Source organism: Protopterus annectens, chromosome 6.part0 (genome assembly GCF_019279795.1).
Source record: "Protopterus annectens isolate FY-2018-M chromosome 6.part0, PAN1.0, whole genome shotgun sequence".
Taxonomy (NCBI): domain Eukaryota; kingdom Metazoa; phylum Chordata; order Ceratodontiformes; family Protopteridae; genus Protopterus; species Protopterus annectens.
This window is the reverse complement of record NC_056737.1, coordinates 976,695,968-976,710,898: the sequence shown is the minus strand read 5'-3', so window position 1 is coordinate 976,710,898 and position 14,931 is coordinate 976,695,968. Positions and strand designations below refer to the sequence as shown.

The window sequence follows — 14,931 nt, the reverse complement described above, 5'->3', positions numbered from 1 at the left end:
CAGGCTATGTGCCCACAGAGTGGCGCACAGCAATGGTTACTCCGATGAATAAAGGTGGAGCCCCAATGGACCCCAGGAACTATCGCCCTATAGGCCTGACTAGCTTGGTCTACAAAGCTATGGAGCGCATCATCATGGATCTCATTAACAGAGACATTGGGAACCCCCAAACACTGAACCCTACCCAGTTCGGCTTTGTTAAGGGCAGATCATGCCTCCTAAACTGGTGGACTTCTTTGAGACAGTTACCAAGGCTATAGATGAGGGAAAGGTGGTCCACACAGCCTACCTAGACCTCGCAAAGGCCTTCGACACCATTCCCCACTCAGGTATTATAGACAAGCTCACCAGCCTAAACATACATCCCTATGTCACGACATGGGTTGACAGCTGGCTCATGGACAGAACCCATATGGTAAGAGTTGCGGGAGCTAGGTCTGACTCTAAACCGGTTACAAGTGGCATTCCCCAGGGCTCAGTCCTAGGACTACTCCTGTTCAGATATACTTCTCAGAGGTACAGGCAAGCACAGGAGGACTATGGCTGACCAAGTTCGCAGACGACTGCAAACTAGGGGCTATAACTGACTCTCCAGACACACACATCCTCCAAAAGGGTCTCACTGAGATAGATACCTGGTGTCAAAACCCAGTATGCTGAGTGCTACGGTGGCTGGTAAAGTACAACATGCACAGTGATCTACAGTTAATAATTCCTTGAATAAGTTATTCAGGCTATCCATAGGCAATCTGAGATTGAAAGCAAAGCTTGAAAGTCAGGTGATTTAGATCAGCACTAAAAGTTAACCGACTGTATTATTGAAAAAGACCTCTCTGTCCCACATTGCCTATGGATAACTAACTCCATTATACATTTTTTCAACTTTCTCTGAAAAATAACTTACCCTCATTAAGGGTATTAGTGTGCCAGGTAATATTTGCCTGCAGATGCACACAGCTGATGATGGAATGACAGCTCTGAGAACAAAAATCAATATGTAAAATTAATTTTTTTTAAATTTTCTCTAAAAAATCATGGTCCGTGAGTTTAACGAAAGTAGGAGTTAAGTGAAGAGAGTTGCTGCACAAGATGACTGCAGTGGCTATAGACCTCGTACAATATATTGCAGTACAATCACTGTATTGATATGTTGTAGAGTTACTTTCTCCCCCCAAAGAGTACTGTGCATAAGAATTTGTGTTTTAGGTAACTCACGCAATACACTCTCAACAGCACTGGGAAAAGCCTTCTACAAAATTCATTATTAAGTGCAGGTTAAATGTCAACAAAGTATACTACCCATTCTAAAAAAATGCTGGGAGTTTTTTTTTTTCAACTTACCCGATTCCAGCAACATTTTTTTCATTTCTGTTGTAAAGACTCTTTTCTGCTACATTCTTGCATTCCTGAAATTTTCATAGAAAACAGCATCAAAATGCAGTTTCACATTAAATCGAAAACAAAACTCAGATTTTTTCACACACTGTAATAAAATGTGAGCCGCCATGTGAATACTTACAATTGAAATAAGGAAGGCAGACCATTTCTAAAATGCAACTCTTTCTGTAGTTAGCAATACAGCTGCTTGGCCTCTTCCAAAATCAATGACTTCAGAATGGCACTACAGACAGAAACATAACATATCCTTTCTTATCATATTTATTAATAAAGGAAAAGAAACCTCCTCCATAGGTACTGTGGTTTGGTTTATCCTCTCCACCAACTAGTATTCAGAATTTTTTCTAGAAATTCCAGTACTGAAGAACAGATGAATCTCCACGACGGCAGATGCTGGGATGTCATGCATCAATGCAGAAGTACTCATCTCTCTATAAAATCCAGTTCACCCTCTTGTCACTAGCAAACTTTGAACTGCAACTCAGCAACAATGAAGCCTTAGCATCCCCACTGCTAATAACTAATATTAAAGTATATACTTGTCAACTTGCAGGAATTCTGAAAACAAAGGAAGGTTAGAAGGATCCCAATCATCCTCTCTGCAGATCAGCTGATGTGGTAAGAAAGTATATGTTAAGTCTAACACTGGGGACCATCCTTGATGGGTCTTATGGCTGAACTGAATCCCAAGCAGTAAAATCATCAGTAAGGCAGGACCAGGGACCACAAGATGGCCATTTGGATGACTAAGTGCTGTGGAACAATCAGTTCAAAAGTTCAGCTCTGTGACTTGGGAAAGCAAAAACGAAAGGAGCCCAGGAAGACAGCACTCTGGACCAAACCTGCCACAGTGACAAAGGTTACTAAGGGCAAACCATGCAAATAAGGTGGGGAAACTACTCCTTGAGATGGGTGAAACAGAGCTTAGCCAGGACTAGTGGGTGTAGCATCTAATGGTACAGAGAAATTGAATACTCTATCCCAAGGGAAAGATGCAACTGTACACATCTCACTTGTAGCATCATTAAATGAAGTAGGAGCTTGAGCAAAACGGAATCACATACTTCTAAAAAAGCCACCCCCACCAACCAAAGATCATACTGTTCCTGGAAGTGAGACAGCACAACATTCCTCCTAGCTTCAGTGGAATGGACAGAACAAGGAATGAAGATACTTTCACCAGAGAAGTGAGAACATGCCCTTTCACAATGGAGAGCAGAAGAAGATCATTCTAGAATCCCAGAGAACTATGACAATGAGAGGAGCCAAAGCCATCAGGAAAGGAAATAACCCACAGATGAGCTCCCACACTCTTGTCCCCAGGGTCCAACAGCATGCAGGCACACTTACCTGACAAGGAGTTCAACACTCCTAAAGGGGAAACATCTTTACACTAAGAGAGGGGATGTTTGAGCAGCCTGGCTGGCCTCCTCTCATGCTTTTTACTAGTGAAGAAAAATTATGTACCTTAGTCTCCACAATGGAACTTGGGTTGAGCAACTGGCATTCTGAACCTACTGGACATCTACATAAGAGGACCATTATGGCATAAAATACCACTTGGTCCATATGAAGTTATCATTCACACTTGAATCTAAGCAGGGGGGCCCAGTAGCTCCCTGCTCCTCTTAAAGATCCCAGACATTTTTCAGCAGATGAGAAAGAAAGGTTTAATTCATGCATCCTAATTCTAAAGTCACCTCACAAGTTGGACAAGTCTCTGACCAGGCCCAGGGAAGTTTCCCAAGTCAATCTATGGTAACACAATCCACGTATACCCTCAAACACCAAGGGGTGGGAGACCAAAGGACAATAACTCTGTCCATGAGAAAAGCTGGGACATGGACTGGTCTACAGATCAAGAACCAACAGAAGGGACACATCTACCTGACATTTCTCTGAATTACTGCCCATCAAGAATAAGTGAGAGAGGCAATACCACCACAAGTGGACATGACTTGCCATCAGAGAGTCCCACTTCTGCAGTCTTACTCCTGTTCCTGCTCCAAAAATGGTGGACCTGACAGGCAGGCCACAGAAAATCTTTCCAGTGGCATAACCCTCCCTAAATGCATGCACAACTGCACCAGATCAAAGAAGCAGGTCACAGGAACTCCATTCACCATAAGGAAAGAACTATGACAGTGCCACTTGTTTACTGTTGTTTCTAAGGGTAAGGTGGGCTCCAGTGAAGAGGCAGGGGCTGCCAAATGCACTGAGACTAGGAAAACAGCGAAAGAACCACTAGCCAATCTCAGAAAAAAGGCATTAGTTAAATTTGATTCAAAGGAAAGGAAAGACCAAATAAAATCACATCGCTCCACAAATCTAGGTACAGCCCAGTCAATTTCTCCAACCCCAGAGTCCCACACATAGCTGTAGAAGGGGATGCATGGATGATGGATGGGAGGATCACCTCAGTAAGCAGAAATATGCTGGCCCTGGGCTTCAATCCTGTTCCCAGCTCCATGAGGTGTGGTCATAGGTAAAGCTAGCCCCAGGCCTCCAATAACTTCAGCCCCTTCTGCAAGTAGAATGCCAAGGTATTACAAGGATGGAGTAGCAGTACAGTTACAAGTTGCCTGAACCAACTGGAGCCCCATAACCCCATACACAAGACAATGAAGTTAAGTAATACTGGACTTATTCGAAGAAGAGGAGTCTAGTAAAGAAAGAAAAACTACCTGCCTAAACAGATGACCCCTGAGTGAGATTGTGAGACTTCACAGCCACAAGCAGAAGAGGCTATCCTAACATTCTTCCACAAAGAAATAAGGTGATCCCCAGCTTGACATCTCATGGTACAGGAATAGTAAAACAAGGCAATGGAGTGCAAGAAAGGGGGTGCAGAGGAGTCACCTTTTAATCCACAAGACAATTCCCAGAAAGGTTCTGAGAACAGAGGGGGAAAAGCCCACCACCACCAATAGGGGGTCTGTTCCCTACAGACAACAACGGACTGTAGCTGAGGTCCAAAAGCAGGATGAGTGGGAGGCCAGCATTCCAAAGTACCTTCCATAACTCTGATGGTAGACAGAGATGGGAGTAAAACCATAAACAGTTGGATGACGGAAGGCATGGCACTGGAAGAAGGGCAGGCAACCAAGCCATCCCTGATCCACTGCCCACAGACCAGCAGAATCTGGGCCAGCCTCAGCTGCATGATGGAGAACCCAGGAAGAAAGAGAAGATGAAACAGCAGAAAAGGAGGTGACCAGGAGCCCCCTACTGTCAGGCCCTTGGATTCAGTTATCCCACTGAGGCCTAACCTAGAAGCTGCCAAACTCTACTCCGCCATGACCCAAACAGCCTGAATCATGGAGGAAGAGACACTCAAGGACAATTAAAACAAAACAGCCTGTATGGGGACAGAAACAGGCAAGGTGTTCTGGCCTTGTGTGTTCCTGACTGTAGTCACTTCCTCAAAATTTCTTTTACCTTTGCTTTTCTTTCATATTTCTACAACCTACAATAGCTACCATATGAAAGTGTATTCTACATCTACTAGTCAATACATTAAATAGTTAATGTTCAAAAAGATATTACCTGCTAATCTGATGTCACTCGCATCACAATTTTATACATCTTGTACACATTACCTCATACTGACTTGACACTTGTATTACACAACTGTCAATAATCTTGTCAAAATATATGTTAATTATGTAACTTGTTGAACATTTTTACTTGTTGATATCCAAAAAAGCTATTACCTTCTATGTATTCTTTACTTGTAACTAAACTGGTAACAACTTTGTAAATCTTTTTACTACTTTATTATTATACTGGAGCTTTTCTACAAGGGCTTATGCAGAAAAGGTTTTGCCCAGTGAGAATTTATCAGTAAACAAATGCAAATAAAAAATATGGCAAATGTAATGAATGTTTTTGCTCACCTGGAACAACAAGAACTCAGACTGTGGGAAAAGGAATAATATGAGAGTTGAGAATCCGCTCATCCAGGCAGCCATTAAGTAATGACTACAACCTTTGCAAAAAACTACTATCAAACAGAGCATCCAGAAAACAAATTTAAATCTTTCTCAAGGCATTATTTTTTATTTTATGTATCCTTTGTTGACAAGATTAGTCCTACTAGGCTTGTGGCCTCTTTTTGTGGAGATCCAAGTTGGTATTTATATTGCTAGGAGAAATTCTCCTCTTTTTGATAGATGTCATGAGACCTTTTGCATCCACCTGAGATACTGCTAACTCAAGCAGATGGCACCTCGGTTTAACATCTGATATGCATGATGACACTCTCAGGAGTGCAGCACCCTCTTAGTCAATGCCAACTAGCGATCTACCTGGCACTGGAATTGAACCCACAGGCTTCTGCATCTAAGGTGTATAGTATATGTTACGGTAATGATTTAACAAATAGGGGAAATGAGGCTTCTAAAAAAAGGTGTAGTCGGAGACAGTTTGATGGAAAATTTGATCTAAGTAGAAAAGATAAGAAAGAAAAATATTTACTTTGTTTCAACTTATAATATTTTGAGTGAGCAGGTGATTAATTTAATAAAATAGTACTGGCTCATTATATTGAGGGATAAATCATCGGGGGCTTTAGTGAACAATTTCCTCTTAGTCTCTTATAAGAGGGGGCGTAATTTAGCAGACATGGTGGTACATAGTAGTTTTAATCCACCTAGTACTGTTTTAGGTGGGGATATCCCTTTAAGGTACTTTTAAATGTAAAAAAATGCTCAATTTGTAAATATGTAATGAACAAGTTTTCAGAGATTAATGGGATGAATTGTTATCTTAGGGATAGTTTTACATGTATTTCTGAAGGTATAATATACGCATTGAAGTGCTCATGTCAGTTATTTTATGTGGGGGAAACTTGTAGGGCTTTTAAAGTGTGCTTACAGGAACATATAAGGGATATTAAAAATAAGAAATTGGAGAGTCTGTTAGAGTTACATTTTAAGCAGTTTCATGATGGAAATCCAGAGTGTTTGAAAGGTTGTATTTTAGCGAAAGTAAGTGTAGAATTGATTGGAGGAATATATGGAAATAAAAGATACATTTTTACATAAAGAAACAATGTTTATTTTAAAATATAAGACTTTAGAACCAGTTGGATTTTATAAGGAATGTAATTGGAGATATTTGATTAATTAATTGTATTTGTTTGCTGTGTCTTTTGGCTTTTCCCGGTTAGGGGTCGCCACAGTGGAACTCCAGTCCGCTAATGATTGGCAGTAGATTTTTACGTGCCGAGTTGCCAGCCCTGACGCACAACCTTCAACGAAGGTATGCCCATTCACGCACGTCTCCACACAGTAGACGCTCTAGCTGAGAATCGAACAGGACAACGTCTTACTGTGAGGCGATTGTATTTGTTTAATTATTTTAACTGTGTAACTATATAACAGATGGACTTTTTAGGTGTTTTTTATTCTCAGAAGGCATTTGAGATGAGATACTAAGTCTGATGAATAAACGTTCTACAGTTTGTGGCAGTTGTCTATTTGTATTGCGTTTTATTATTTTGTATGCTTAGTAACTGTGGGTAGTCATTAAATAATGACTACAACCTTTGCAAAAAATATCTATTGCTATCAAACTTAGCATCTAGGAAGATAGGAAAAAATGAAAATTTTTCTCAAGGCATTAATTTCATTATTTTTTTTATTTTATTTATCTATTGTTTACAATGTTAGTCCTACAAAGTTTGTGGCCTCTTTTTGGGGATACCCAAGTTGGTATTTTATACTGCTAGGGGAAATTCTCTTATTTTTCATAGATGTCATGAGGTCTTTTATAACCACGTGAGATAACCACCAACTCGAGCAGATGGCAGTTTGGTTTAACATCTCATATGAATGACACACTCATGTGTGCAGCACCCCCCTTATTCAATGTCAACTAGCAATCTACCTGGCATGGGAATAGATCCCGCAGGCTTCTGCATCAAAGGTAAGAGTGTTACTTGTTGCACCACTGACACTGGGCTCTCAACAATGTCCTGTTCTCCAAGCACAAAGCCATACTTGACAGCTTGGCCAAGGTATCCACTGCAGAAACCATTACAGAGCTTAAGGCAGCTAGAAAGAAGGATGACACTGTGAGGGTCTTGGAAATGACTCCAAAATGAAGAACTAGAACCTGGACAGCTGACATGCACAGCTGATAGCCTGTAAGGCTCAGTGCTGCAGAGGATTACACATTCCTGCCAAGCCTGACCCTCAAGTGGCTCTATAATCTCCATAGTTCAGAGATTGAAGCACAGCCTCTGCACATTTGGAAGACCTGCCAAGATGGCAGAACTAAAAAAAAAAAAATACCCAAACTGTATGAAGACAAGCGGAGAGCATTGGTTGTCCTAGAGCTGCTTCAGCAGAGTCATTCTGCCTCAGACCTCTAAAATGACATTCAAAAAGACCAAATTCAGGGCAGGGATGGCCTGGGAGTGGGGCATAGGAGCTACCTAAAGTTGTTGTTGTGTCTTTCGGCTTTTCCAGGTTAGGGGTCGCCACAGCGGAACTCCTAATGATTGGCAGTAGATTTTTATGTACTGACTTGCCGGGCCTAACACACAACCTTCAACGAAGGAATGCCCATTCATGCATGTCGCCACACAGAAGACGCTCTAACTGAGAATCGAACGGGCAACGTCGAACTGTGAGGTGACAACGCTACCGCAGCACCACCACTGCAGTACAGGAGCTACCTAAAGTAAGATATTGAAATCTCTTAAGTGCTGCAGAACTACCAGAGACAAGATATGGAAATCTGTTAAGTGTTGTAAGGCCTCTCTGAAGGAGAAATCCAGAAATCATTTAAACGAGAAGTAGGAAGACTGCTGACGTTCTGAAGCTTCATCTGACTTAAAAAAAAACAATGTGTCTCTGCTGAAATTCCAAACCAGGGACTAACTGGACATTACTTTGGGGACAGCGGCTCCTTCTGGAACAATCTACACTGCAACAACAGCATGAGGGAAGGGGTAAAAGAACTTTAGGTGTGTCGGCTGGGAGAGGGCAGACTGGATGCTTTTTCTGCCTTGAGCAGTCAGTGTACCTTTTACATTCTCTCATTACAACAGCATGTTTTGCTTCTGCAACTGGGGTAGGGGTGGTGAGTGGCTGAGGGATGGGATCTGGATATAGACTTTAAAACGTCTTTCAGTTGTGCTACAATAACAACCTTAGTGTCATGTAATGTAGGTCAAAGAGTTTAAGATGCACCCACTGAATGGCATCTGTTTACGTTACTAGAATGTTCATCACATTTTGTGGCTGCTTTTTCACAGCTTGACTACAACTCATTCATGAAATAAAAAGATTAAAAATTGAATGCAGAACCCCCACAGAAAAAAACTGCAACCCTGTCAGTCTGCTGGCTGCAGCATTACTTACAGAATTCATAAAAAAAGTTGATTCTCTGTATTGGTAATATTGATTTTCCATATGTGACTCTAAGGGGTAGTTAGTTTCTTTTATCACTCCCCCATTTACAAGTTTTAACTGTTACTGTTCTGTCTCCCCCACAAGGTTAAGTCATGTGTCCACTCTGTGAGGATGTCTTGAACCTCATCAGGTCTGTAGCTGTAGTTTGAGGATGCCCTGTTTTCCTTGAACACTAAAAAAATCAAAACATTGGCAACAACAAAATATGACTTGTTTTGAATGGACAGTGCACTGATCACCATTGTGAAAGGGGAAGGATCAGCTTGAGAATGTGTTCAAGATGACCTCCACTGGACATTTAAATGTGGTTGATGAGAAGGGTATCACTTTAGATGGATATAGAGATCTTTACCTCTGCAATTTATACTTAATAGGAACGACTGAACAATAAAGGAAAACTTTGACCCTTGGCTTGGGATTGAACACAGGGCCCATCCTCTGGTTTCCATGCAGTTGTCATTATCTCGGGCTCAATAAGGAGTATGTCGACAGCTAGGTACATGGTATCACCATAAAGCACTCCAAAAAACCAAAGCCAGCACCCATAGAGTGTATATACTCCTTTTATTGTGGCCACACCATGAAAAATCAGACCAGTTTCGGCAACCAAGCCTTCATCACTAATGGTGAAACTAGGAAACCACCACAATAATTATTTGGGCCTTTGCATCGGTGTGTCTTTGGATCTCCAAAAAGCACCAATTTCTTCTTTCAACTAGGAAACCACCACAATAATTATTTTTTTTCACAAAATCATCCAAATTCAGCAAAAACCATGAACCTAGTACAGTATTAACAATGAAGCTACACATTATTTACCCAAATAATAATTTATTTCAGGAAAAAGACACAGACTGAGACTTTGTGAGAATATGCAACCCCTTAGTCACCACTGTGTGGTTGATCTTAAGTGGCATATCGTAGTGACTGGAATAGGCAGTCTTCTAACATAAAACCACATTTACGATAGATATGAATTAAGTCTTGTTTTATTTCAAACACTGGGGTCTTGCAAGATGGGCAATTGCTAGTGTGTAGACACAAGAGACTGCTGTTTTATACTGACTTAACTGACTTGTTCCTTATTTGTTTTGCAGAGGTTCATCAACAATGTTGCTTTACAACAAACCTAAGCAGTACTACACTGAAAAACAATTACTGCTGAGACAGAATTTGGTACTTTTTGGAATTATTCTATTATTGGGTGTGTAGTTATGCTAAAGTGTACAACTGCACAGTTGGTATGCATTTCAACACTTTGTAGCTTAAGTGCAACAATGTGTTTTCCACCATATATGAGTAAAATTATGCGGCTAATTTATTAATAAAAAAGCTACATACATTTTAAGTACCCTCTCCCACATAATTCTACTGTGTCTGTCACAGATGTCACTCGAGGGCTTGAGTGGGATGCGTTCATAAACTTTAATGTACAAGCCCCTTGCATGTGCTGTGATGTGACCATTTAAGTCTAAGGACACTCCTGCAAGTACTCCCTCCATTGACACCACAGAGGGCAAAGCTTAATGAACTTTTTGAAGACTTTACAGAAGTAAAAATAAAACATAAAATATTTTATCTTAAGGTTTGCACCCTAAAAGAGGAATGAACAGCAAGGAAATGCAGCATGCACTGGAGGTACAACATGCAGTATTCTATAAGGTAAGTGTATGAGTACGGCTGTACACTTTAAAGATAATGTGCAACCATTTTTGCACATATCTCCAGTCTTTCTCTTTCTTGTGGGATGACAGCATGGCTTCCAATGCTGCAAATCTAATCTACTAGATACGCTTTTGTTTAATTTCACTGTTACTTCCTGTTTTCAGACTTTGGCTATCTTTGCATCATGCTTGTCACTTTGATGATGCAAAGTTAGATCACTCCTACCCTTCCTGCACTACTAGAATGGGCCTCTTTACTTTGCTTTTTTTTTTTTTTTTTTGTAATTAAGTAATACGGTAATGCTGCACATGCGCTGAGTGCAATATGTCTATTTATTAATGGAAGAGGTTTTGCATTAGCATGCATTTCCAAGCAAAGTGAACTATAATCTATGAAACTCTAATATCTACCATTAGTGTCTGACTGTAATCCTAAATAATTTACTAGAAAATCAAAACTTTTATCGGGGTGGAGTTGACAGGGTAAAAACATGAGGCATAATCAAGGTCTTTCTGCAAAAGTTATGCACAGATGAAAGGCAAGATTCACTGACATTATGCAAAATCAGAGACAATTAAGAGTTATGGACTTTATGCTGCACATAATGTGCTTATGCGGCACTGAAGCAAAAGGAGCCTTTGCATTTGTTTTCACATAAAAGGAATGCAGAATGCACTGGGGATTGAAGACTGCATTAATATACAATATGCAACTAACCTTAAAATTGAAAATTAGACAACAAATACAAGTAAAACTGCTCCAATCTGAAAATCCTCTCTTTGTATGCCTTTCTCCCTCTTGCTGACTAGGTAACGGACTCTACTGACCACCAATGTGATGTCAGCAAAGAAGAAAAATTCCTGCAGAATAATCAGTTATGGTGGAGCACGTTATGGTTATGGAGGGTATTTTTTTGAAGAGATCTTCCTTATAAAGAAATATCAGAATGTAAAGTTCAATGACAGAAAGACAACCAAGGTAAGCAACTACTGAAGAAATGCATTTTGAGAACAGAGAGGCTACTTTGATTTTGTAAGTTTGCACATGATCTTTAAGAAATGCCTTTGGTTGAAGCATACCTGAAATGGTTATGTTACAGACTCAGCAAGTCTCCGATGGTCACTTCTGACTACTACAATGTCACACTTGACTCAAATAGCTAGTTTCAATTTATCTACAAATCAAACTTCCGAATGGTTGTTTTTGTTTTCCCGTTATAGGTTCATAGGTAGGTACTAGGCTATTGGCCCAAGGGCCTACGTAAGCATAGCAAACAAGGTTCCCTGGCTTATGCCACCCAAGAAAGTTATTTTCCAGTGCCACTGTCGAGCAGAGACACAGAAGTGATCCCCGGGGTGTATTTCCTATTTCCCATCCACTCAAGATTTTTCTTTAAGAGTGCTAATGAAGAACTTTGCTTGACATACATGGGTAGCCTGTTCCAGAGTATGGGAAGTCTCTGGGACAGGAATTTATCCCTCCAGCATGTCCTATTCATTTTGGTAACAAGGTTTAGGTCCCTATAGTGTGTAGCTTGGAGGGATTGGGATTTCTTTAGGTGTAGCATGTCCAGCAGCCCTGGGTTTGACACAGCTTTATATGTTAGGCAGAGATCACCTCGGAGTAGGCAATATGCTACGGTGTAAAGCTGGAGTTTTTTGAGATGGTCAGTGTAGGGCATTTGTTTGAGGCCAGTAATCCTCTTTATGAGGTACTTCTGTGGCCTTTCCAGCTGCTGCAGATGTCTTGTGAGGTACATTCCAAAAGGGGCATTGTACTCTATAATGGGTCTAATTCTCAAGCAGAGGGGAACAATGACCTCTTTTTCCTGGATGAGAACCCTTTTATGATGAGGTGTGCCACATAGAAGGACTTCCAGACTACTGTGGTGATGTGGCTATCAAAGGAGAGACTACTGTCCACCTGGTTCCCAAGGTCTCTTATCACACATTCAGTGTTAAGTAGATTGCTGCCAATGTGGTAGTTCATGGGTACAGAGTTTTTACCAAAGGGGATGACAATGTACTTTTTGGCATTGAGCTTGAGGCCATGGCTCTGACTCCAGGCATCTGTCTCAGCGAGGCCCTTCTGTAGGATGTCCACATCATTTGGGGACTTGACTATGGCTCCTAGTTTGCAGTCATCTGCAAACTTCGTTAGCTAGAGGCATTCTGTGTTAGCCTGTACTTCAGAGAAGTAGATACCAAACAGGAGAGGTCCCAGGACTGAACCCTGTGGTACTCCACTTGCCACTGGTTTGAGGTCAGATTTGGAGTCTGCAGCTTTTACTGTGTAGGTTCTGTCAGTGAGTCAGTTGGCAACCCATCTTGTGACGTAGGGATTTAAACCTAGTTTAGTGAGTTTAGCTATAATTCCAGAATGGGGAATGGTGTCAAAAGCCTTGGCGAGGTCAAGATAGGCTGTGTGAACCACCTTACCCTCTTCTACAGCTTTGGTGACTGCCTCAAAGAAGTCAATCAGGTTCAGAAGGCATGATCTGCCTTTCACAACCCCGAATTGGGTGGGATCCAGAGTTTGGAGGTTACCAATGTCTTTGTTTATGAGTTCCATGATGATATGTTCCATGGCCTTGCAGACCAGGCTCATCAGGCTAATAGGGTAATAGTTCCCAGGATCAGTGGTGGCTCCCCCTTTGTGGAGTGGTGGTTGTGGAGTTGTGTTGTGTTTCACATTATGAGTTGTGAATTTATGCCTTGTACAAATAACTTGAACATTCCATCTGTGTGTGTCTTTAGACCAATTTAAGATAAGTTTTACTCTGACTACTCTGTTGTAGTCTTTGTGTCTGCTTTTTTCAATGTGATCTGAATAAACAGGCACATTGCAAGTTTCAGATCCTAATCCATAAGGATCATAATCCAGTACTGACTGAGAGGGGTAAAATGGCAATTAGAGGGAAGAGGGTCACATCAGAGTTGTGTAAACATAATTTAGGTAAAGATGGAAGGTTAATGAAATGTCTAGCTAGAGAGAGTGGCAGAATTTAAGTCAGATGATGGACTTCAGAGTGACCAGGGCAGGTGGAAGGAGGGTCTGAGCTAGGGCAGTTGGTTAGAAGATGGCTACAATCACCTGGTTAAACCTGATGCACCTCTGATCTTCTGTTAAATATTTACAAGAGCAGATATTATCTGTCATTAACTGTATTTATAAACACTGCAGATCACCCAGTCAGTGTTTGAAATGACACTGTACTTTTCTTGACTTGTTTTACTAGGAATGCTTGTGCTCCCTATCAGTAATACATCTCTAGATAGTTTACTATCATTACATTGACACACAGGTGGCAGTGGCCACCAATGCCCAAAACCGTTCTGTGAAAGTGGAATACCAAATACCCGACACAAACACCGAATCTCTAAACTCCCTACTGCTATGGACCCAGAAACAAGTGTTATCATGAGTCCAGAAGGGAGACAAGTTCAGACAGTCATTAATGTTGGTTTTCGACATTCCAACATTCACAATGTGTGACTCACGGAGGTGGACTCGACCACCTGTGTGTTGAGTTAATGACAGGAAACCTCTCAAGATGCCATTAGTAAACAGAGAACAATGATAAGAAAAAAGCCATTAGGCACTGCTCAGATTTCCATCTGCCAGTGAACTACCAAACAAAAATATTTCATCTGAAGCAAAATGAGGCCTATCAGACATACTACAGCAAAGCATGCATCTAATGTCAGCTCTTCTAAATGGGTGACACACACACCTTATTCTTTTAGTCATGGTTGAAATGCTAGCTGTTGCCTGGCTGCTGCATCAGCATCCTGCCTAGTTTCCTGAAAAAAAAATGGTGCTCCACTTAAGCAGGTGTGCTGGCCAAAATGTCAACTCTAACCATGTAAACATTTTCATCTGCTTCCTATAAAATCTGATTCCAGAACCTTCTGTGCATGTTGACAATCACATGGCATGATATACTGAACATGAATCCATTGAGGCCTACTCAGTCATAAGCAGATAACTGAACAAAGCTTATAGAAATCATGCTATATGTAAAGGAGACCCTTTTATCCATCTCTTAATTACTGCTGAGGTCATCAAACCTTGGAAACCGTTATTAAACAAGCTCTGAAAGAACTGTCCTGTCAGCTGCTCCTGAATAGATGGGCTTTTGCAGAGTCATCAACCAGATGAGCACACAATCATTGTTAGCACGGTAAATAAACCGTCCCATTCCATGTATATTTCTTGAACTGAAATGTTATCAAGCAGACAGCCTGCAATATGTTAAATTATAATGGAGACAACAGTTACATAGTGTGAAATAAAACTGGAAATTTCTCACCATTGCTGGGTACTACTAACATAAGATTTAGAAAATGAATTCATGTTACTGTGCATTTTAAAACAGCTCATTATCTTGTCTGACAAGAGCAGCACCTTCATTACCCAGCATTCAGTAACTACAACCATCCTGTCT

General features: G+C 40.9%; 1 protein-coding gene across 1 annotated transcript in view; it reads right to left on the bottom strand.

Annotated features, from left to right (window-relative positions):
- Positions 1-14,931, bottom strand: part of CLMN (calmin) — a 1,136,927-nt gene that overhangs the window by 51,643 nt on the left and 1,070,353 nt on the right. Inside the window, exon 15 of the mRNA XM_044073600.1 lies at positions 1,342-1,406. Within this exon, the coding sequence (XP_043929535.1) occupies positions 1,342-1,406 (65 nt within the window). The remainder of the gene's footprint in view (positions 1-1,341; positions 1,407-14,931) is intronic.